Here is a 23,175-nt window from a genome sequence, read left to right on the forward strand (position 1 = left end):
AAATTGTTCTTCTTGATTCAGATTTAATTTCACCATGTTTAATTACTCCTGAGTTGATATATGCATGTGTAATATTTCCTGAAAATTGTTTAACAAACGTTTCGAGTTAATAAAACACGACAGAACTGCTCAACATTAAGTGTAAGTACTTAAAAATAACATTATTACGATATCATTATTTGTAAAAAATCAAGATATCTATACTAAGAGATTTTACATATTCCAAAATAAATAAATTCAATATTCATCAATTAGACAAATATTGATACATTTTTATTTACAGTTTCCATGTTAAAATTTTGCGTTTTGATTTTCAGAATAATTTTTACCAGCTTATAGCATGGCATGATTTGTCTCCCTATTTCACAAATTTTTATATTGTGTTTACTTAGTAATATATGTGCAAAGTATATCTATATACAATATCGATAAAGTCCAGATGGCAAATTGCTGTTACATTGAATATAATTAAATATAATTCTTGTACATATGAAAACCTTTTCTTTTTATGTAATTCCAATTCTGCAATAAGATAACTTATAAAAGAGCAACGTAATCTTGCAGGAAGTACAAATATTCATTCTTTTCATATTTCTCAAAATTTTTAAATATACACTTATGACGAATATAAGCACAAAATATGTAACTATGAAACGATCAAATGTGAGGATATTATCTACAATTATTCATCACAATACGACGAGAGAATCAATGAATTTTATAAAAATTCATCGATTATTATAGTATCTTTTAAGTATAACGTCACAGAAAAGCATGTATAATACCGTGAGTCACTTTGGTTACTATTGATCATTGTACCAATAATAGTCACGCAATAAATATTTATATACCATTCATTATATTACATTAAACAACGTCGATAATGTGGAAAACGATAAGTTTCCTTCTATATTTCCATTTGTTATTTCAATTTTTTAAGTGCTGGGATATTTTTGATATCACTCTTAACATCTTCTAATATTATCTCCGGATTGATGTTGATTAACTGCGCAAGAGTGGTACAGTTTACTTTCATTCGATGCCCCCCAACTACCATGTACGTGTTTAACTTAGCTAAATTAACGGGACTTCTGGGAGCGCCGTAATAGGAAAACTGTTTGCTTTTCGCCTCTTGTTGCTTGTCTTGTATTCTGTTACTGATAAGATATCTCGAATGTGGATTAGTCGATTTTCTAGCTACCGCCTTTATTCTGCATGGTATTGCATTATGACGAAATGCACTTTTAGTCGTAGATTTTTTTGCAACTGCATTGTTTTTCCGCGGTAATTCCGATCTTGACGGGTTTGAATTTTCGTTTTTGTCGGAAATCGGCTCAAACTTCTGCCATTTCACTTGAATCATCATTTCCTCTAGCAAAGACTCATAATTCGGAATACTTTCTATTTTTAGTTCCATTCCAGGATGTTCTTCGCTATTGTGCGTGGAGACTTCCGAAGGACAGCTGAAAGACTTGTCACAGTACTTACATTTAAATAGGTTTATATGTTTGGACACGTGGTTCTTCATTACATTAAGAAACATTGTGGTGAACGGACAATCAGGACAAACGTATCCTCGAGACATTTCAGTCTTTTCTTGTTTCCTGAAATTTAATGGCAAATGCGAATGGAACATACTATGATGCGTCTTCATTTTGACCTCAGAGTCACATAACTCGTTACACCACTGACAAATCCAACCCTCTTGTTTCGATCCAGAACTCTCCACCCCTTGCACATCACTATGCGATTGTTGTAAATATAATTCGTAAGGACTTCCCACTTGTGTTTTCGAGCATTGAGCCTTCGCCAACGATTTTGCTGAAACTCTTATCTCGTTATATTTAAACGGTTTCGACTTCGTTTTAAGAGCATCGGTCTGCGATGTTGATTCATTATGCATTATGTTCCAATGATTCTGTACCGTGCTCAAATATTTACTACGGAAGGAACAATAATGGCAATAGTAAATCGAATCATCCTCTCTCGCGTCAGAAATCTGTTCCTCCTCTATATCATTGCTGTAATCCTCAGTGATAGTCTTATTATCAAGCTCCATCTCTGTAGATTCACTAGACGATTCAGATGGTGATATGTCTTCGACTTTAAATGGTGAAAACGGATGATTGACCTCCCAATGTTCCCAAATTTCCGACTTTGTTGCTGCAGTGAAACTACAATAAAAACATTTCAGTATATGTTTAGTCATGTGTATCCTCATGTGTATTTTGAGGCCAGTCGTATTCATAGCGGTAAAGTTGCACAAGTTGCACTTTTCTTGCGGTTCAATATTGAAATCATCAGCTTTTTCCGTGACTTCTCCTCCACTCATCTGTGTCTTTCGTTTTCTTTTCCTCTTTGGAAACACGATTCCGTATTCCTGTCGCCAAAATTCTTCCGGCAATTCTGGTCCGCCAGCTGCCGGATTTTCAACTATTTTCTCGGGACAACCGGGATGCTTTGAACGAATGTGTTGTCGCATTAAACTCTCTGAGTTCGTGCTACGATCGCAGTAAGGACAGATAAATCCAAGTCGTTTTAAGTGTGTCAATTGTACATGCAGTTTGAAGCCACGCCGTCGGAAGAATGTCATATTGCAATGTTTGCAGGTGAATGGCTTCTCTTCCTCTTCATCTGGCTTGCCTATATAAAAAGTTGTAATTAATTTTATATATAGTCTGTCCAACAAAGCGAGGTAGTAAAACGCAAACAAAATTTGATCACATAAGAGTTTCTTTTTATTTGAAGACATTTACCTTTCTCTATATCAGTAATTTTCCCAGGTTTCTTCTTTGGGGATCCACTCTCAGTCCTTACATTGGTAATGGGAGCTGCATCATCCTTGTTATCCTCAGCTTGCACTTTTATGGTGTTTTCTGGAGTTTGTTCTTTGTTGCCTTGCTTATTATCAGGCTTGCTAACAGTATTTCCAGTTTTAGGAATTTTGGTTACGGTATTCTGGGTAGTTTTAGCAGAAGATGGTTTTGAATTATTTCCAGCTATACTTGTAGTTGCAGAACATTCTGCGTCACTTGCATGTTCCTTGGCTAATAGTCCTTTCATCATCAGTGTTTGTCTCTTCAATAATGTGCCAACCTACACATTAAAATAATCAATAAAAAAATATATTTAAAATTATTGTATAATTTCATCAATTTTTAATAATATAATTTTTGTCAAGCGACTAACTTACCCATTCTTCGATATCATCGTCTGGAGATAATGGTTCGTGATTATGACGTTCCCCATTATGGTGTTTATTAAAATGCTTCAACAAGGCATTACGGTTTACAGACAAATATCCACATTCCTTACAGTGCCATCTGAAATATTTTCATATTAACCATTTGAATCCCAGAGGTCTTTGAAAAAAAAAAAAGGGTCGAAAAATTCCGAACAGCGCGATAGTGCTTGTCTTAATCGATTGCGAAGAGAAACAAGCGGCGCAATAGCGCTCATCATATTTGTTATTTTTATGAAATACATCTATATTATTATATATGCGCACTATTAGTTTATAAATATTTCAAGTTTTGTTCAATAAAAATGATTGAGAAGATAACAATGAAATACAAAATTCCGCCAATCGTCCGTAGCGTTCAAATGTACTGGGACTTCTCGACACAAAATCTAAACAGCCGTTGATACTCAAACGGTTAAATAAAGAAAAAATATAACTTCGAAATAACAACGAAACTATAAAAGTATTTACCTTGCGTAATTCAATTCTCTGTAAAGATGATCCCTCATATCATGCTTATATTTTGTCTTGAACTGCGTGCACAAAGTACAGACATACATATTACCATCTGCTTTCCCATAAGGACCAAATCTTCCGATATCCGGTTCACTGAGATCGTTGTCTTCAATTGATTTAGATCTAGTTTCCTTAGCTTTCTCTGTCGTATTCGACGTACTAGTCGCAGGTTCCACTTCTGTCGATACCTTGTCACAAGACAACGACCGTTTAGATTTTTCTTTCGTCTGCTTGGTGTCATCTAATGAATTGGATTTCCCCGGCTTTATTTTAGCCGGTTTAGTGACTAAGTCTGTGTCACTCTTCCGTTTTCCTAACTTTAAAGAAGATTCAGTGGACATTTCGTCTTCTTCTTCAAGAAGGATTCCGCGAATATGTCTAATTCGAGGCATGTCTCTTCTCCAAAGCGGAGTAGTATCAAAAGGTTCTTCTTGTCCAGTCTGCTCTACATTATCTGTACTTTTCTTATTCACCCCTTTTATTCGTTGATACATTAAAATATAGTCAACATTTAAATCGTTAGGGTGCTTACTATTAATATGTTGTTCTAACATAATTTTCCCATTTGTTTTAAAGGAACACGAGTTACATTTGTATTGGCTCTTCTCATCATGTGTCACAGACGTATGATTAGCCATTTCCGCTTTATACACACACTTATAGTCGCAGAAGTTACATTTCCAATGATTTCCATCCGGATCTGGTACTTCCTCTTTGACTTCTTCTTGTATGGATTGTTGACTGCTCTCTGTGTTTTCCAACTCTCTAATTACTTTCACAAAAGGTCTTTTTTCGGGATGTTTGTCAGAAAGATGTCTCTCCACAACGTGCCTAGGCAATATTTTGTTACTATTAGGAAGCATAGAAAATGAACCAAAGAGAATAAGCCTTTTTAAACATTTGACAGGCACATGCAACGTATATTTTATTAACGTTCACTTTGCATTCTTGTCAAATGTTTCAAAAATATATTATTCCATCTAATTTTTAAATACATCGTGCTTATAATCTGTGACCCAAACGGTGCATTATTAACCAAATGTGAGGCATAAACATCATTGTGTACCTATGATAATGATGATGGTTGCAGTGAGAACATTTATAAAGTCTGGTATCGTGCATTTTTAAATGAACGGCCATTTTATCAATTGCTATATTTAATCCTTCTTGACCTGGTGATGGTTGTGGACAATGAGGGCACCGGAAATATTGTTCCTCGGAATGCAAAGCCTTTAAATGACATCGTAACATCGCCTCATCGACTGTTAAATAATTGCATTCAGCTACACCACACACGTATCTATTATAGGAAAACATTGCCAATTTTCATCCTTCGATTCACTTCCTTCGATTCTACTCAAAACTCATCAAATTAAGTGAAAAAATATTGAACACTTTTGCGTGTGACAAGAATTACTCTCATTCTTGCAAGAACATCCATATTGTTATAACATCCAGTTTTAAAAAGTATACCTACCTCTTATGCTCCGGTACAAATTTCGGGATGAACTCATCTTCGTTATTTTTGTTAGTCTCCTTAGATTTCCCTCCCATCCGACCATTTTGATGAGAACTACTTGCTAAGTTGACCATTTTATCAAACATTCGTTCCTTCTTATCCAAGCACGGCACAGGATTAACGGGACCACTTTCTGGCACGCTTTCGTCTTTTGCATGCAATCGCAAGTGTCTGATGATGTTCGTACGCACTTTCGTCGTGTATGGACACACTGCACATTGCACTACACGGTTGTAGATCGCTTGAAGTGGCAAAGAATCTATTTCATCAGGACTGAAGCTGAATTTCTCAGAGTCTGTTGTAGCCTTCTCAGTGCCTTTTTCACTTGACTTTGTATTACTTCTACGCTTCTTTCCTTTACGATCTCCATTGTAACGCTGTACAAAAATAAACAAAATATTTATAAACATATAATTTTGTGCTTTTGCGACACACTGTATAAAATGTACTTACAATAGGTTGTACGATGAACAACCCATCAACGGATGGATTTTTTGGATCAGCCGGAACTAATTTACTATATGCACATTTATGTTTCATCTTCATATGCGCCATTGCTTGGTAACCCACTGTACATCTCATTTTGCACAATGAACAACCAAATCGCTTTAATCCATGTGATTTTAAATGCTCTAATAAAAATCCAATTTTCAAGAAACGTTTGCTACAATGAGCACAGGTTAAGTTTTTATTCTCACCCCTCAAAGAACATTCTTTTACATGCGTCTTTAACTGAAGAGCAGTTTGTGAGCTATAATCGCATGTTTCATAACCGCACTTGTATAACTGTGTCCCTGAGAAGCCAGTGTCTTTAATATCATCTAGAGTTAAAGGTTTATCTGTTTTCATGGTGGAATCTTCCTTAGCATCGCAAGATGCGATTGAATCTCTGACATCACTGGAAGATTGTTCTTTTACATCCTTTTCTAGATTTATATTTTGTATCTCACTTACGTCAATGCTATCCTTTTTGTTTGATTCGGATTTTATATTTTTTATTGGACTAACTTCCATATCGTCAATATCTACAATTTCAATGTCGCTATCTTCCATTTTACATTCCGTAGCTGATGAAGTATTCATGCGAGTTATATTAATAGAATGATTGACTTTTTTCAGGAAATCAGGGTTGTCCAGTAAATTGATATTTATAAATTCGTCGCTGCAATCAAAAGTTCCTTTGGAAGCTTCTGTTGGCTCCACAGAGCTTTTGTCAGTGAGAATATTGGTCTTTTTAGATTTATCTAATAAACTTTTGTCTGCGGATTCTCCATCCGAAACCTGCGTTGCCAAAACGTCCGAGTCATTCATTAAACAACTTTCGAATATCTTGCTCACTGCACTATCGTTGGAACTCTCATTTAATGATTTTTCATGTTGTGAGGTTTTAGCATTGAGAGAGCTATTTGAATTATTGGCATTTCCAAATAGTCTCGAAAAGGATTTATTTAACGCCTCGTTTTCGTCCTTGTTCAACAAATTTACATCATTAGATAATTGAGGAAAAACTATAGCGTGAGACGAAGACGTGTTAACAATGTCTGTATCAGTTTCTTTATTGTGCTCGCCTTCGTTCTCCAGGTCAATCACTTCTTCTGTGATTTTCAAAGTGTCATCCAATGTTCTTATAATTAATTGTTCTATTACGTCTTTGTTTCGTATTGGCTGAAATGTAACATTTAAAATGACACTCATAAAATATTGGTTTATTTATAATTTAATTCATTGACATTTATTTATTTTACCTGAAGAGGAAGAGTTCGCTCAAGAACCTGTGGTAATCGATTGCAATGAAACGTGCTCAAATGATTATGCAGTTCGCTCAAGTGGTCCGAACCATTCAAACAATACAGACATTGAAACTTGTAAAACCCATGCGTTCTATAGTGCTATAAGATTTAATTTCATAAGAATGATTATAAAAATTTAGTAACCGTTAATCAAATAACTTAAGAATATTACCGTCATTAATTGATCGATTTTCATGCAAGTAGTACGACACACGTGACACTTATAGCCAGAAAGAAGCGTTCCATGTTTATTTTTCAAGTGCGCTATAAAAGATTCGGGAACAAAGAAAAACTTTCCGCAATCTGTAAATGTATTTTCATGAGTTTAATTTTTCATTCAGAGATGATAAATAGCGTAATCTTCGTTCAAAGAAGACAAATAATGTAAATATAAATCGTACCATGTTGACACACGTAAGGATATATGGTGTCGTGTCGATTGACTTCTTCTTTTGATGGTATCTCTTTCACGGGATTACCAAGTAGAAGACCACGATTTCTAGGGTGAATCATTATCTGTAAATAAAAATCAAATGTGTGTCAAACATAAAAATTAATTGCCCCAAAAGTTACAATACTACAAAATGTATCGTCATACCTGATGTATTTGCACGTAAGAAGGTACAATAGCTCTATAAAAACAGTACATGCACTGGTAACGGCAATGCGCGTGTTTTTCATCGATATGCGTTTTCATTTGATTCCAATCCTCCAATATCATGTAACAATAGGCACATTTCTGGTAATCAAATGGCGGTGGCTTTGTCGTATTTTCAGTTTGATTTACGTGTTGAAGATAGTGCTGATGATATATAGACAATACATCACTGCTGAAGCGACAATCACGTGCCATGCACTTGTACAAATGAATCAATTTAGTAGCCTTCAACATCGCTTTGTATGCATCCGCGGATTTTAATTTAACTGCCGAGACTGTGGCTAAAGATTCTTTTGGTTTTATTAGAGCTGGCGTTCGAACAAGTTTGACGATTTTGTAATTCAAATTCTGCGACGATTGCGACGGAGTCACTAAAGGCAATTTACTATCTATTTGAATAATTGTTGATTTTGGAGCAATTGGAATGAAATTGGTGGTAAGCTGTGTGGTGGTTACAACTGGAGAAGGGGATAGACTCTTCACTGGAATTAGTTTTACTTTTTCTGGTGTGGATTGCACTGTCTGTATATTCCTCGTTAATGTCTGCGTAATAGATACAGCATTAAATCTCTTTAAAATTAGAGGCGAATTAGACTTTTTCAGTAAAGATACCCCCTTGCTTTTTATAGGAGTATCTTTGGGGACAATTTCAACTGCTTTTCTTATATCATTTATCTGTAATGATAATAAAAGGAAAGTTGTACATGCATAGTTTGAAACAAGTGAAAAAATTTCGAGTAAATATCGTATGTAATGACTTACAATGGGACTTTCGGCGCCATCAGCTCTTGGTGCAAGACTAACTACATTTTCGATTTTCAAGAATGAACACTCTTCTTCAATATCTGATTTTAACATGGAATCCATTGTATCTGAAGTACTGGATTGACTCGCATCTAATATATGAAATACTTTCGTAAATGTCAAACAATGATTCACATATCATTTTAGTATTTATATATTTATACATACCGTTCTTTATTAGAGATAGATCTTCTTGGGCGTCTAAAAACTGCATGGGTACCGACAACATATCTCCACTTAGACGTCTCAAACGGATCAAGTTCTTAGGTGGATTACTATCGTCGTGCGAACCATGCGATATCTCGTGGAATTTACTTTCCTTTTTCCCGAAAAATTTTTTAATACTAGATATAGGAACAACATCTGGTGGTTTGGGAATAGAACCAAAAGGAAACGATCTTTTAGAGTCTTCAGGTTTAAAAGAAGTTTCATCTTGTTTTGTAGCTTGAAGTTGAGCAGCAAGTCTCTGTATAGTGGTAAACATTGGATCTTTACAAGATGCATTCATACTTGAAGTTTCCTTCAAGATCATGTTAACATCAGTAGGCAGTTCACTATCTGACTGTTCGCTACTAGAATCAGAGTCATAAATAGGAGCACTATGCCTCATATTCTCATTATCACTAGTTTCTGCATCGCTTTCTTCATTCTTTTTTGTATCCAATATTGCCAATGGAACCTTGGTCATTGAATTTGTTAGATTTGTTTCAGATGTAGACTTTGAATTACATTTTGTGCTAAATGATTGGTTTTGCGAAGTACTATCCTCAAGTTGTTTATCATTTGAAGTTCCTTCAGCCAATGATAGATTTTTCTCTGAATCTACCAATGAAGGAATTTCAGAGTTACAAGGCAATTCATTGGTATTACTTTGAGGTGGCATTGATGGAGTCGGTGAAGTCGTGATATTAATTGGACTTTTATCTGAAGAATTTGATACTACATTTGAATCAGTTTCGTTATTTGCTGCTGTTAAATCAGTCTTCATTTTATCCTTCAATTTATCTATAATGGACAAACCTTTTTTAGATGCGTCCCTTTGCAATTTAATGCCAATGTTTTGAATAATTTCTTGCATTTTTTTCTTACGTTCGAGCTGAATTTCTACTTCTTTCTTTTCCAACTCTGGTGGACAAACGAATACATTCAGATTTCCTGATGGTAAATTGGAATCCATATCCATTTGTGGTGGTTTCTTGTTTTCATCATCAGTAGTAACTTGTGGTTCAGAATGATTCTCTTCTTGATGTTTAACTTCAGGTACATCTTTTATTTTCTTATCCTCGTCATCAGACATTTTATCCTTCTTTATCACTTCTATTTCAGTGATATCGTCGTCATTCTGTTCAATCAGTTTTACTACTTCATTTACTGATCCTTTCTTTGAATTTGACTGGGTTACTTCTAGCTTTATCTTTTTCTCTGGTACATCAACTTGTTCATCAAATTCTTCTTCAACTGCATCTAAGGACATGTTTATCTTAACAATCTTAACACTCAAATCGTCCTTATGCCATAGATTAACATGTTCCTCCACATTGGACTTCTTTAATTGAACGAAATTACAACATGAGCATAAATAACCATAAATGCGATTTTCAGCAGGTATTTCATCTTCAGTTATGGCTTCAACAAAAGTATCTTTAAATTTGCGACATACTTTATAATAATGAGTTCTCATGGAGGACTTGGCTACAGTTTGATAAGGACAACTATTGCATCGAAACCTGTATTCTCCTGTGTGAGTAGTACAATGTTCATAAAATGCTTCCATTGCAATCTTGGCAGCTCCTTCACTGAACAAAAAGCAAAATCTGCAACGAAATTTACAGATTTTTTCTGCAAGAGGTTCCATTGATGGACTTTCTACATTATTGTCATTCGCATTTTGAATGGCTAATAGAGCATCTGACTGTTTCAATCTGGAAATCAGAATTTCCTTTCCAGGATGGTTTAATTTGTAATGGTGAACAATATTTTTACCAATGAACAAACAAAGCAGACAATTGTACTTTTCTTGGCCCGTCCAAGCATAATCAATTAATTTTTTTACATCTAACTCAGAAAAAGATCTATCCAGATCAATTTTATTTTTAACGACGTTCTTTTCAGCATTGCGGTTGGTTTGTTCGTTATCTTTTTCCAATAACTGTTCATTAGAACAAACTTTACTTAAAGAAGATTTTTTCTTCTCTGTAGGATCAGATGTTATTATGGATACCTCTTCTTTTTTGTCTTTCGAATTATCTTGAAGAATCTCACTAGAATTAGTATCTTTAACATCATTCTTAAGCTTCTTGGAAATATTTTGCTTTGTATTATTGGGTGAACTACTGTTTTTGCTTGTTGTATTTTCTGAAATAGTATCTCCTTTGTTAGAAATATCTATTTCAGAGCTAGCATTAAGCTCACAGTCACCCTTGGAAGATGAAGCTGTAAGAGTCTTCTTCCTTCTTTTTTTGTACAAAATACCCATCTGCCAATTATACTTTTTCTTCTTCTTCTTCGCTGAAGACTTCTTCGTACTTGATTCAGCCGGTAATTGATCGTTAACATCATCATCGACGTCTGCGTCGCTTCCTTTGTCCGCTATTGATGAGTCCTTATCTGCATCATTCTTTACTGGTACTAATCCCACTAATATGTTACTCAATAACTTCTCATTACCACTAGTATCCATTGTAGTTGAAATAACGCCTGTCTTTTTGCTAGAAGTTACGCTACTCGACATAGAAATATCAGATGTAATACTTTCTTCATCAGTAAATTGAACATCATCTTTACTTTCATTCAGCAGTTCGTTTCCTTTCTTCCTTGTAGACTTTCTAGAAGATGTTTGAACATCCTTCTTCTTCTCTGTTTGTTCTACTGCCTCAGATTCAGACTGCTTATCAGGATGAATTGAGATGTCCACAGCTGCAGCCAGTTCAGACACATCTATCCCAAAACTCTCATCAGATGAGCTATCGAACATCACTTTAGAACATTCCAACTTAGAAATGTTTGTCTTCTCAACTACTACTCGTGGTTCTTTTATTGATTCCTTATTAATACGTTTGCTTCGCCTTAGTACCTCAAAATCTTCATTAGATGTTTCTTGATTAGACAATGAACTAGAATTTTGAATTAGCTCTGTTCTCAGAGCCAATGGTTGATCCTCTTCACTATCTGAACTTTGATTATATTGTTTTGAATGTTGTCTAGTGATTCTTTGCACCTCTTTCTTTGATTTACCTCTAGACTTACTTGATTCGTCAGAAACACGTGATTTTGTAAATTTTTTTTGCTTGGACGAAACCACAGTGTCTTCTACATCAGAATCTACATCCAAATCACGTTTATTCGATTCGTCCTTCTTTATGCTCGTAGTACTTTGATTGGAAGTACTCGTACCTGCATTATTTTGATTTTCTTTTTGTGCTCTACATAATCGATAACCAGTTGCTGCCACAACATCATCACTGATGAACATTTCCCTAATATCTTCTTGCAACATCTCCAGGGAGTTCCTCCTCTTTGCTTTGGCTTTTGGTATCTTTGAAACAACCTCTTTATCTTCAGCCAATTCATCCTTGGTGATCTCTTTAGGTGTTTCTGGAACACTTTCCTCCTTGTTTATATTTATTTCATCTTCATTTGACTCCTTCTTCTCTTCAGCAACGTTTTGCGTTTCTACACGTGCAATCTCTTCTTTAGTGGTAGCATTTTCAGGATCTGGTCCATTTTTTGAAAGATCTGAAGATTCAATATTAGGAATTACTTTCACAATATTTGTATTTGTCTTTTCTTCCTGGTTATCCATTGATGTACCTGTAATCAATTCTTTGTTCGCTGTTTTTAGAATACCAAGCCTTTCAGCAAGAGACTCTTCATCGGAACTATCCGAAAAAATTACTCGTCGCTTCTTCCTCGTCTGAACTTTCTTCGTCTCAGGAGTATCATCTTTATCCGAACTGCTACTCTCTGATTCTGATTCAATGATCCTCTTGATCTTCTTCAACTTCTTCGCCTGCAATACTTCTCCCAGCTTCTGCATGAATTTCGCGTGTTCGACGAATTTCTTTCCCTCGCCAAATTCAAACGATTTTCTAATTAGAGCTTCTATCCATTCCTGAGTCATTTCGCCTTTTGACTTGGATCCCTCTATTTCTTCTTTCTTAGATTTCTCAATATTATCAGGTAATTTGGAGGAGGTAGTACTGATAAAATCTAATTCAGAAATATTAACATCACTATTCTCTTCTACAGGAGTCTCCCTAAAACTGTTATCTTCTTTCAATTCCTCTTTTTTATCAGTGACTATATTACTTTCATTCCAATTTTCAAGCGGAACATTCTTATCGCTGCTACTGCTCACTTCTGCAGTTGCGTCTTCCTTGTCTTTTTTAACAGCTTTACTTGCTTTATCCTGCTTTTCCAAAGGACACTCTTTTATTTCCTCAGAAATGTGACTCGACATGGGCGACTCTGATGACTCGTTACGTTTTATTTTAGGAATCTTAAAATTTTGTAAACAATAGCCTTGTGCAGACTTTGCCTTCGTGTCGATAACTCCGTACAAACTCTCCAAAGGTGACTGCATCTTGTCTTTAGTTGTCTTCTCTTGTGTATGTTTAGTACTATTTTCCGTGTCCACACGTTTATGGCTATCAACTGGCTTTGGAGGAGATTTCGGTTTTTCCTTGATCTTCCTGAACGTCGATGTTGCAGTCGGTGGTCCCGTCGAACGTTTTCTGGGATCTCTCTCATTGAAACTACTATCTTTACCTTTGTGAGATGGGAAATGTTTATCCTTAGCCAACCGAGGATCTCTCACCGAGGTACCATTATCCCTCGACTGGTTGGAGCCTTGATTATTTACATTGTGTTCCATGCGTACTCTGGGATCACGGTCAGATATGTTTCTAGCATCCCTACCGAACCTATTACAGTTGTCCCGCTCACCATGATTGTCCCTAGGACCAGGCCTACGAGTGTCACGATTGAAATTATTCCTAGATTCTCCTCTATTCCTTTCATTGTAATACGTGTTACGCCCTCTACCATTGCGGTCCCTGTCTCTGTTCCATGGACAGGGAGTGCTGGGCCTCGGATACGGCCCTGAAGGACCTTCTGTGGGCCCCATTACACCACAAGGAACTTCGTTCTCTGGTCTATATGGTACATCATTTGGTCGGTTAATCGGAGAATCCCATGGCTGCCTCTGGTGAGGATATTCCATTCCTCTATCAAAAGGCGGCTCATAAGACCTATTCTCTCCCTGAAAGTTCCTGTACTGTGACCCAACAGGAAACCTCGTAGGTGATATTAAAGGCTGTATGGTAGGTACATTAGGTACGTCCATATTGGATATATCGTCTGATCGTGGAATATGATTCATATCCTGAGATCTCGTATTGGGACTCATTAGAGGTCTAATACCAACATTCATGTTTGGAGGGAACTGGTTAGGCCTTATCTGACCCTCGTTCATTTGATGAGGATCCATATGAATGGTCTCTCTATTGGCACCTACGTTCCACATCTCTTGGTGTGGCATACCTATCGGATGTGGATACGTTTGGGCAGGAGAACTAGGCATACCGCTAAAATTGGAAGACGATGGCCACTGGTTGTTGCAATAATCATTCGTATTCACGGGCGGGTGCATGGAAGGCCAGTGGCCTTGGTTTGTTACTTGTCTATTGAAGTACTCGGGTCCTTCTATTCTGAACTCAGTGTCTATCCTAGGTGGCACCATCTCAGGTCCAATGTTCCCCTGACGTCTCTGATACAACACAGTGTTTCTGTCATCCGGCTTGACCGAACCGCCATGATGTATCTGATTGGACATATCGTCATCGGGTCGACAGTGTATGTTGTGCATGTTAGATTTGTCCATATCATGGCCCTGGTTGTCACGCAACTGGCGAGGATGGCGCTCGTAGTTATCCGCAAAACGAGGCTCTGTCTTGGAACTAGGTGAAGATGGTACATTTCTGTTGTCAACAGACATAGTAGCCATAAACGAACTAGAAGCATGACCTAAACTACGTTGAGGTGATGCCTTAGTTTCACCAGACTTGAGAGGGTCGACTTTTGAGCCACTGGGTAGACATTTCCTACTGGTTAACTTAACTATATGCTTGTCTATCTCTTCCCAACGTCTCTCACTCTCGCTATCAATATCCTCTTGTGTTAGCAGAAATGATTTAGATGTCTTTGGATCCTTAACATTCCCACCTAATTCCTGTTTATCCTTCTTGAATTTACCTGAATCCTCTCTTAACCTATCACCCTTCTTTTCCATCTTGCTATCATCTTCTTCGTTCAACAACTCAGCCAGATCTTCCATGGACAATGGCGGTCCTGTAGAAACGGGAGGTGGTGAGAGCAACAATGGTGCTGATGGTTTGGAACCAGGCCTCGAAATTTCCTTTGACCGAAGTGGAGTGTTCTTACAAAGTTTTGGGAACAAAATCTCCAAATCTGGTGACTTCAACTGTGCATCAGGCATATTAACAGGTGATTTAGGGCTAGATTCTAACGAAACCTGATCCGTGTTTATTCCCATCATTCGATTTTTTTCTAATATCGACGACAATCTTCTGGAACCGCCCAGAGAGGGGACTGGCACGGTTTGTATTTGTCGAGACGGGTGAATCGATATAGGCATGTGAGATCTGCCATCGTTCACCTTTGGAGACAGATTACTTTCAACCATTTTGGACACAGTAACACCATCGTGGCTAGAAGTAATGATCGTCTGCCAATTTTTGTTCCTCGAGATGTGATTTTCGTTCTCCTCGAGCATATCCCATTCGGCGAACGACATATTATCCCCGTTTTTACACAAACACTGTGACGAGGGAGGTACATCGTTACTCGTCCTCTCTGTAGGTATGATGATGGGAGCTTTGGTCGGTAAAGTTTCTATGGGGTCGGGAGAGGCTGGTTTGCTGTCAGATTTGTCATCGAAATCTAGACTGCGTTCAGTAGGAATTATTATCGGCGCCACTTGAGAACCCGAGTCTGGGCTAACCGGAGGAGTTGGACTGGCCGGCGTCTCGTGGATCTCTCGGTCCTCCATAACATCTTCTGTATGAGGCTTTACATCTTCAAGTATACTGAAAGGGATTCGATCGACGTTTTACAATATCTTATCTTAGTAATATTTCATTTTACAACAATATATATTATCTGTTATATAATAATAATAGTACAATGAAATTTCTGCTTAACAATGATGTTCAAATTACGAACAGTGAACATCACTGTTTTACAAAATTGAATATAGGTTTTGGTTTACTTTTAATTTTAATAATACATCGATATATTGTGTACAATACATAATGATGAACTTAAAGTTATATATGAACAGTTGTTAAATGAATTTTTGTACAAATTGTGTGAGTGATATGATACTTACTTTGAACATTGTGCTGAGCTAGATTCATTTTTCTTGTGCGGAAAATGCAATCCGGGCGTATTTCCCTGAAACTCGTGTCAGATTAGAATGATTAAAATAACAAAAAAAAATACATGCACTACGGAAGCCTGAAAACATCCAGAAGTATAAAGAACAGAAAATAAAAAGGGATCATCCGAAGCAACTACGTTTGTTCAAAGAGGAGGAACCAAAGAGAAAGTAATGATTGTACATTGACCATTTTTCTACAAACATCAACTAATAATGTATAATATTTTTTATATTTTACATCATATTACAGTTATAAATAATTTCCATAAATTTTCATAATAAATTCCATAAATTTTTTATAGTACTAATTTTTAACATTTTTTACATAATGAAATCATAGAAATGCCATTGCAAAAAAGCGGTGTACAGAATGCAATACAAAACATTTCGTAAAAATGTGAACACCCAGTTTCTACTGATAAAATATAAAAGATAAGGAGAACGATGCAACAGTTATAATTTGCTCTATCAAAGCACGGTGACAATACCCGCGGCATTTGAAATGCGGCATATGAAATAATATAAAAGAGCCGTTTGTTAAAGAAATATTATTATTTCTTCATTATTGTTTCAGTTTTTAAAATATTGATACGTCCATTTAAATATTGTATAAATAGAAATCTTAATGCGCATATGTATAGTTATCATTCATATATTATACATATACATATAGTATTCGAACTAACGGAAGAACTTACAAACATTCTCGTTTATATCTTTCTTCTGTGAATATAGTGCAAACTAGTATCATACAGAGCATAAAGCCAAGTGCTAGTTTTTGATTCACTGAATCTGTAAATTGAATAGTAATTTGATTTGGCTAAAATTCTTTAATTCTAAAGCTAAAAGATAGAGCTAAAATTCTTTTAGAAATTAAGATTTTTAAATAAATAATTCAGTGCACCAAAAATGTAAGACAAGTTTGTAATACGATGATTAATATATCTACCTTTTCCACTTTGTTGTGTAACTTCTGCAGAACGTCTTCGCATCGCTGCAACGTCTCAATCTTCAGCCTATTTTATCGATAACAGTATGATTAATTGTATTTTGGATTTTACGCCTTTCCGGTTTAAAATGTAACTCTAGATTTATGACAATATTGTATACTTCGTAGTTTTTGCAATAATAATATTGTTGTAAAATACGCGTAATAAAAGATGTAAGCAGATGGAAATTTCGTTCTCTATGAAAATAAATAAAAATTGTAGAAATAAGAAAATTAAAAAATCTGAACGTTCAAAAATTCAGAACTTAAAAGTTTGAAAATTCGATACCACAAAATTAAGAAGTTCGAAAGCTTAAAAGTGTAAATTAAAAGAATTCTGTCCGATATCGGTTTTGTATTTAAAATTTTAAGTTTCAGCGCATAGACACTGAATGTCACCAAAACGTTGCGTTGATTAAAAGCGAATGTTTTATTTCGTAACTGCGAAACATACTTCCTCTTGCTGTTCGATAGGATTCCATGTAGACTTTGCATTTTCTGCAGTTGTACTTCTCGCGATTTGTCCTTAACGTTTTGCAGTCGCTCTATCATCGCTTCCAAAAACGGAATGTACTTTTGCATCTCAGCAAATTTCTTATCATACTCGTCCATTTTGTTTGATGTGTATCGCTCACCTGTACCGGGAGAAGAAAATCTTTATGCTTACAAATATTTCTCGACTATTACTAGTTACATCATTCGCTTTTTTCCGACTTTTATTCATTTACTTATTCAAATGAAACTTGTTTATGCCTTACAGAAGTCTATACTTCATTCGTTAACATATTATAATTTATCACTTAATATCTGCTTACAATATGTCCAGCATAAATATCCAATCTATTTCTTTATTTATTTTACCATATTCACAAATAATAGAAATTTATTCTGTTTGTGATCACTTGTACCTTTATATTATAATTACGCGTTAGTGAATTTTCTTCATTAATATTGGTAACACTGCCTTCGTATTGTATTGCTTTTTTTTATTTGATTTCGATTTCATTGTTAAACGAACAATAAAAATTGTTCAAATTTGGAATTTAACTATTTCAAAAAGATAAGAAGCATTACTTGTTCACTAATAATTCCAAAATTTATGTGATAATTTAACACTGCACTGGAGTTAGCCGCCAAATTTAACTGTAAATTTGGCGGCTACTAAGTCGCTTATGTAATTCGAACTTCTTTATGTTTAATAAATAAATAATTAAAACAAATAATAAATAAATAAATAATAAATAACTAATAAAAGTAATTAATTAATAATAAATAATTAATGCTAATAATTTATATAACTAATAAATTATTGGAATGACACTTTAGATATAGCGTGATAAAAATACAACTCATCCAATTAATAAAAAGAAATTTTCATTATTTTTCGACTGCGTAACTTCATCTGTCTTCAGTTTGTCATTTTCTCTACACTCTTCCAACACTGTAATACAATCCACCATGAAACATAATCCTTTTTAGTTATGTAAGTACTAATATTTCGTTCTAAGTAAGAATATGACACCTGCCAATCATACTGCTCTGTTACTAAATCTCATACTATTTAGACTTAAATTGAAATTTCATTTTACATTTTTACAAACGAGTTATGATCTTCATTTCTCCAGGATTTTGTTCTGAGATTATTTTAGCTTGTTACTATCCATGGTCACTCTCACAGGTAATCAATAACGGGAATTATGAACGACATATAATGCATGTGTATAACAAAAAAATATAGCGATCCGTATGTACTAGTTTATTCTCGTACACTATGAATAATCTTACTTATACAAATATTATAGTATATAAAATATACAATTTCAATTTATATTAATCAATCGATCACCGAACTTAAACTGTCACGTTCAATTAACTACGTCGCTCTATTGACGATTTAAGTATGCTGGGAACATAGTAATTTGAAATATGGTATACCTTCGTGCAATATACGACCAGGAAACTATTTAATATCACATTGATGCAATCCACTTCTGTAATTCTTCCTCGAAAGTACTCCACACGTAATTCGCAACACTATTTACGACAAAGAACCACGTGATCACTTTTCATATCGAAATTCATTCGAACCGTTAGAAAAAGACAAAAATCAATTTGTCGGTATTTACTGGAAAATATAATTAAGCAGCATTGGTTGTAAATTCCACGATGTTTATGCTCAGTAATTGCACCGCACATGCGTGCTAAGCATTCGTTGTCAAATTTATAACTCTAGTCACATTGTATTCGTTTGGTATAAAAAGGAAGGACTTCGAGATCTTTACCATTTCTTTATATACCAATTTTTCGCGGAATGCCAAACTAATAACTTTAGTCGAATTATTCAAGGAATAACGCACTTGTACACACTGATTGAAAAATATTTCAAAACTTAGACACGAGAATCACAATCGAAAACATAGCCGATGGTTAGATGCATTGCAATTACGTGCCAGGTCAGAATTTCACTGGATTTTCCGGGTATCCAAGAAAAGCAGATATGTGCATCCCATTCAATGGGCAATAAAGCACACTAAAACTGCAAGACTTAATCAATTTGCTTTGAATAGATCACTTTTTAGCTAACGACTACGGCCGTACAGAGCTTATTTTCAAACTGTTAATATTGTCCTGTACGTACCCTGTTTCGTGTCCGTACTCTATCGTAAACTTGGACATGTGACGTATTCAAAGTAGTGGGTAAGAAACATCCCTGAGAGACATTTCTCTTGTTACATTTTTTCCAACATGCGTAGTTTCATCATCATCTTGAAAGAGAGAGGAAGTAGATGGAAGCACGATCAAGAAGATTTGAAATTATCGGTAGATAGCAGCGCAGTAGCAAATATGGTGGCCGAATGACATTATACGACATTGTTCGGCATTATTCTGCCTCGCTTAAGACTTTCCGACATAAATTATTCACATCTGTCATAATTTTTTATTACTATCAAGTAATCAGAATGATATTTGGTAGGTAGGTTTCATATAATGATCGTGGGTCGATGATACTGCAAAGTACTTCATTGCAGTGGTAACTTATTGGAACGTATCTTAAGATGGCATTTCTGAAAATGGGTTCCAGAAGAACATTCCGGATAAAAATCTCTCTGCTTAGATTGTAGTATTTAATCACGGTTAATGTTATATAACATTAATATAAAATTAAATTTCATTGTTAATAAATAAAAATCACGTATTGAATTACGAATGATACTAAATGCTCCTATTTGGAAGGGCACTAATAGTGTTCTTGTTAGTACAGAATACTAACAATAATTATAACTGCATATTTACGTCTCAGTAAAAAGAATATGTAATGAGGTACATATGCGTTAACTCTTTTGATATTCAATTGGATTCGATGAACTTAAATAATGTAATACTTCATAGTTATCAACTGAATAGTATTAAGTACAATGGAGGATATAAGAAAAATATAATAAACTTCTAAAATACATCATAAAAATTGCCCGTAAAAAATTAATGGAGCGAGAAAATTAAAAAATATAAATAAAATGGAATTATATTTTTATACATTTGTATGAGAATTGTATTTTATATATATTTTTATACTTTTATAAGGATCTATATGCTTCGAATTTCGATCCTGTCATATGCAAAAGATGCATTATAATTCGCATTCCCGAGTTGTCATGACCTTTCTCTTTTCAATTGCTTCTCAATCTGTCTTCATTTTTCTTATTCTCTTTCACTTTTCGTCGATTATGACATTCGAGCCATTCAACGTACGACTTTCGACTACGATCTTCTTTTTATATAACTATTTTTTACCTCAAAATAATTAAATCTCACAAATTGCTTTGAATATTTCGTATAACATTATATAAAAGAAAATATCCCACTACGTTTAATCACCATATCACTTTCTAAAAAATATGTTGTATTTCCCCGATAAGTAATTTTTCTATTCCACAACGATAAAGATTTACGCATTTTCTTAAGATGTAGTTAACGGATTTGTATCCTACTCCTTACCAAAGAATAGATATTTTATCTACGACGACACACCTGATAAAACATTACACAGCAGAATACCGCCTTCTGCATTGATCTTCTCTCGCCTTTCGAATCCTGCGTATTGAAAAAATCTTAGCACAGCTGAACCGGACCCGAGACAAAAGTGCGAAATCCCGAGTATCCCGAAGTCGTTAATGCACGTCTATGTGCACACACTGCATGGAATAGCTTTAACTCTCTCACAATGTCGCAGTTACGGTGGAACTGACACTTTTTTTCAAGTTCTGCAGCGCGCTCTATAATTCTGCATCACGAGCTAGAGGAACTAGACTATCGCGATGAATATTTAAGCATCAAAAGTACCAATTTGGCATACCAGTTTAATTATCCGATGGAACATCACTTCTTATAGAATGCACGCACAAAGACACAAAATATTCCGTACATATAACCACCTTTCGGACAAAATCCCGATAAAGTGTAACCCGATGTCACCTCTCGGAATTGCATATCAGGTAAAAGTCTAAAGCGTCCACACTCTCGCGGATTTCTACAAATATCTTTGTCTAACTCGCTATCACGACTATGGTTCTTCAAACGAATTCAACAATTCCGTATCAAACCGCGTTTACGATTCGATATATACGAGACTCATTTTATTACATGTATTATTATATCGAACAGTTTTCAGCTAGCACCGGTACACGTTCCCCGAAAGTCTTGATGCACTTCGAGGTCTCACTGTACGAGACATCGGGTCGAGCGCTGCTTTTCGGTTCACAATAATTCGTCGTGGTGGTTCATCATTCATTTCTGAATATACATACACATAAGTAAAGATGACAAACATGTATGAACACGAAACTATTTTCCTACGTATCACAAATGAACGAGCCGCGACCGTTAGAGGGAAATTAAATTCCTGCGAGATATGTCGTGAAAATAATCTCTTCAATATAGTGGAAAATCGATCATTTCTCTTCGCAAGACATTCCTTTATAATTACAATCGCACTACCTATGAAGAAAGAAGCAAAATGGCAACCCTGAAGGGCGCACAATGTACAATGGCTGCCATTAATGGCAGCTAGGCTAAACGATTTCACGTGGTTCTTCGTCAATATTTTTTCTGCCATATGTTACTCACCTTTTATCACATCCGCATACTTACAATTTAAACCTGATATATCTTGCTCTTTCTTGTAAGGGTATTACTTACGTTAATGGAACGATACATCTGATTAGTTTCGATCGAACAACGAATTTTATTGTTTTCTCGAATTAATCTCTGTGTGCGACACAATACAATATACATGTTTTTCGAATAATCAATAATTTCGAGTCCTAAAATATATATTTCAAGATTCTAAAAATAAATATACGTTGCACAAAATGTAATATAATTTTGTTCATTTCCTCAACAGTACACTTCTATATATTGATAACTATCATTATCTAAATAACAAAATAAATACCAAAAATCAAATATGCAGTTATTGCGTGAAAATCGTCTTTAAAACAGGAGTTGTGGAGTAAATGCAAATAGAAAATCTGGTATATGTGTTTTAATTATTCCTCTAATAATTGTTGAAGTTTCCACCGAAACTCGATAATCCAAAATTAATTGCCGATTACTTGATCCAAGTTTTGGGTGTTCTGATGATTTAGGTATCCGATATTAGTATATTTTGAAGGACGAGAGAAACACACCTTCGCCTATGGAGGTCCGCCATTTACGACTCGTGCGATTCTAGCTTCTATATCCACTTAGTAAGTTCGAGAACTCTCGGTGACAAGAAACGAGTTTAGCCGGAAATAGCCGAAGTTTCTATCCCAGGTTTCACCATTTGTTCGATTAAGTGATACATGACTATTAATAGAACTGGAAACATCCTAATAAATAAAAATACAAGGAAATATTACTTTCACAAAAGAATATAATATAAGTTCACTAAAAAAATATATTGTAAAAAATATTTGTATTTATGTAGAATTGTAAATATCTATCTTTTACGATGAAAATGATATTGAAACAAATAGAAAATAATAAAAGAAGTGGTAAAAAATCCATTCGCTCCTCATACATAAATCTGATATTTAAATTAAGGATGTAAAGATTATATTACATGGTCATATTTAGAGTATTAAGGTTTCACTTAATAAAGCCAAGAAGAAATGTTGAATTTTAATTATTACTATATTAGTTTCAATTTATTTCAGTAA

At 35.0% G+C, this 23,175-nt stretch overlaps 1 protein-coding gene and 1 long non-coding RNA gene across 12 annotated transcripts; one reads left to right on the forward strand and one right to left on the reverse strand.

The window, feature by feature from the left end:
* Positions 1-199: 199 nt before the first annotated feature.
* LOC117232713 lies at positions 200-21,612 on the reverse strand. Of its 11 annotated transcripts, none has more exons than XM_033492281.1 (18): positions 19,614-19,740; positions 18,911-19,009; positions 17,430-17,610; positions 16,937-17,003; positions 15,937-16,007; positions 8,697-15,634; positions 8,487-8,620; positions 7,665-8,399; positions 7,468-7,582; positions 7,239-7,369; positions 7,022-7,165; positions 5,730-6,941; positions 5,235-5,653; positions 4,824-5,057; positions 3,713-4,588; positions 3,194-3,323; positions 2,757-3,096; positions 923-2,643 (listed from the first exon to the last, which is right to left on the reverse strand). In XM_033492281.1, the coding sequence occupies exons 3-18, from the start codon at positions 17,585-17,587 to the stop codon at positions 923-925; spliced, it is 13,425 nt and encodes a 4,474-aa protein (XP_033348172.1). In that variant the 5' UTR covers positions 17,588-17,610; positions 18,911-19,009; positions 19,614-19,740. The 11 variants fall into 11 exon arrangements, with proteins under 11 accessions (XP_033348181.1, XP_033348177.1, XP_033348172.1 ...); XM_033492283.1 differs by lacking the exon at positions 19,614-19,740 and adding an exon at positions 19,102-19,412; XM_033492287.1 differs by lacking the exons at positions 18,911-19,009; positions 19,614-19,740 and adding an exon at positions 21,005-21,612 and having other exon boundaries at positions 15,937-16,001.
* LOC117232719 lies at positions 21,327-22,345 on the forward strand. The gene is made up of 2 exons (XR_004493174.1): positions 21,327-21,468; positions 21,638-22,345. It is a non-coding gene; the product is annotated as an uncharacterized LOC117232719 (long non-coding RNA).
* The last annotated feature ends 830 nt before the right edge of the window (positions 22,346-23,175 follow it).

Source organism: Bombus vosnesenskii, unplaced genomic scaffold, assembly GCF_011952255.1.
Source record: "Bombus vosnesenskii isolate JDL3184/JDL3185 unplaced genomic scaffold, Bvos_JDL3184-5_v1.1 scf7180000013293, whole genome shotgun sequence".
In the NCBI taxonomy this organism is placed as follows: Eukaryota; Metazoa; Arthropoda; class Insecta; order Hymenoptera; family Apidae; genus Bombus; species Bombus vosnesenskii.

Excerpts from the sequence above, each read along its gene's own strand:
- LOC117232713 (XM_033492286.1), bottom strand. The coding sequence starts at position 17,587 with ATGGACGAGTATGATAAGAAATTTGCTGAGATGCAAAAGTACATTCCG. Across the intron at positions 3,324-3,712 it reads AGAGAATTGAATTACGCAAG|ATGGCACTGTAAGGAATGTG; the intron begins GTAAATACTTTT and ends AAAATATTTCAG. Across the intron at positions 3,097-3,193 it reads ACGATGATATCGAAGAATGG|GTTGGCACATTATTGAAGAG; the intron begins GTAAGTTAGTCG and ends TTTAATGTGTAG.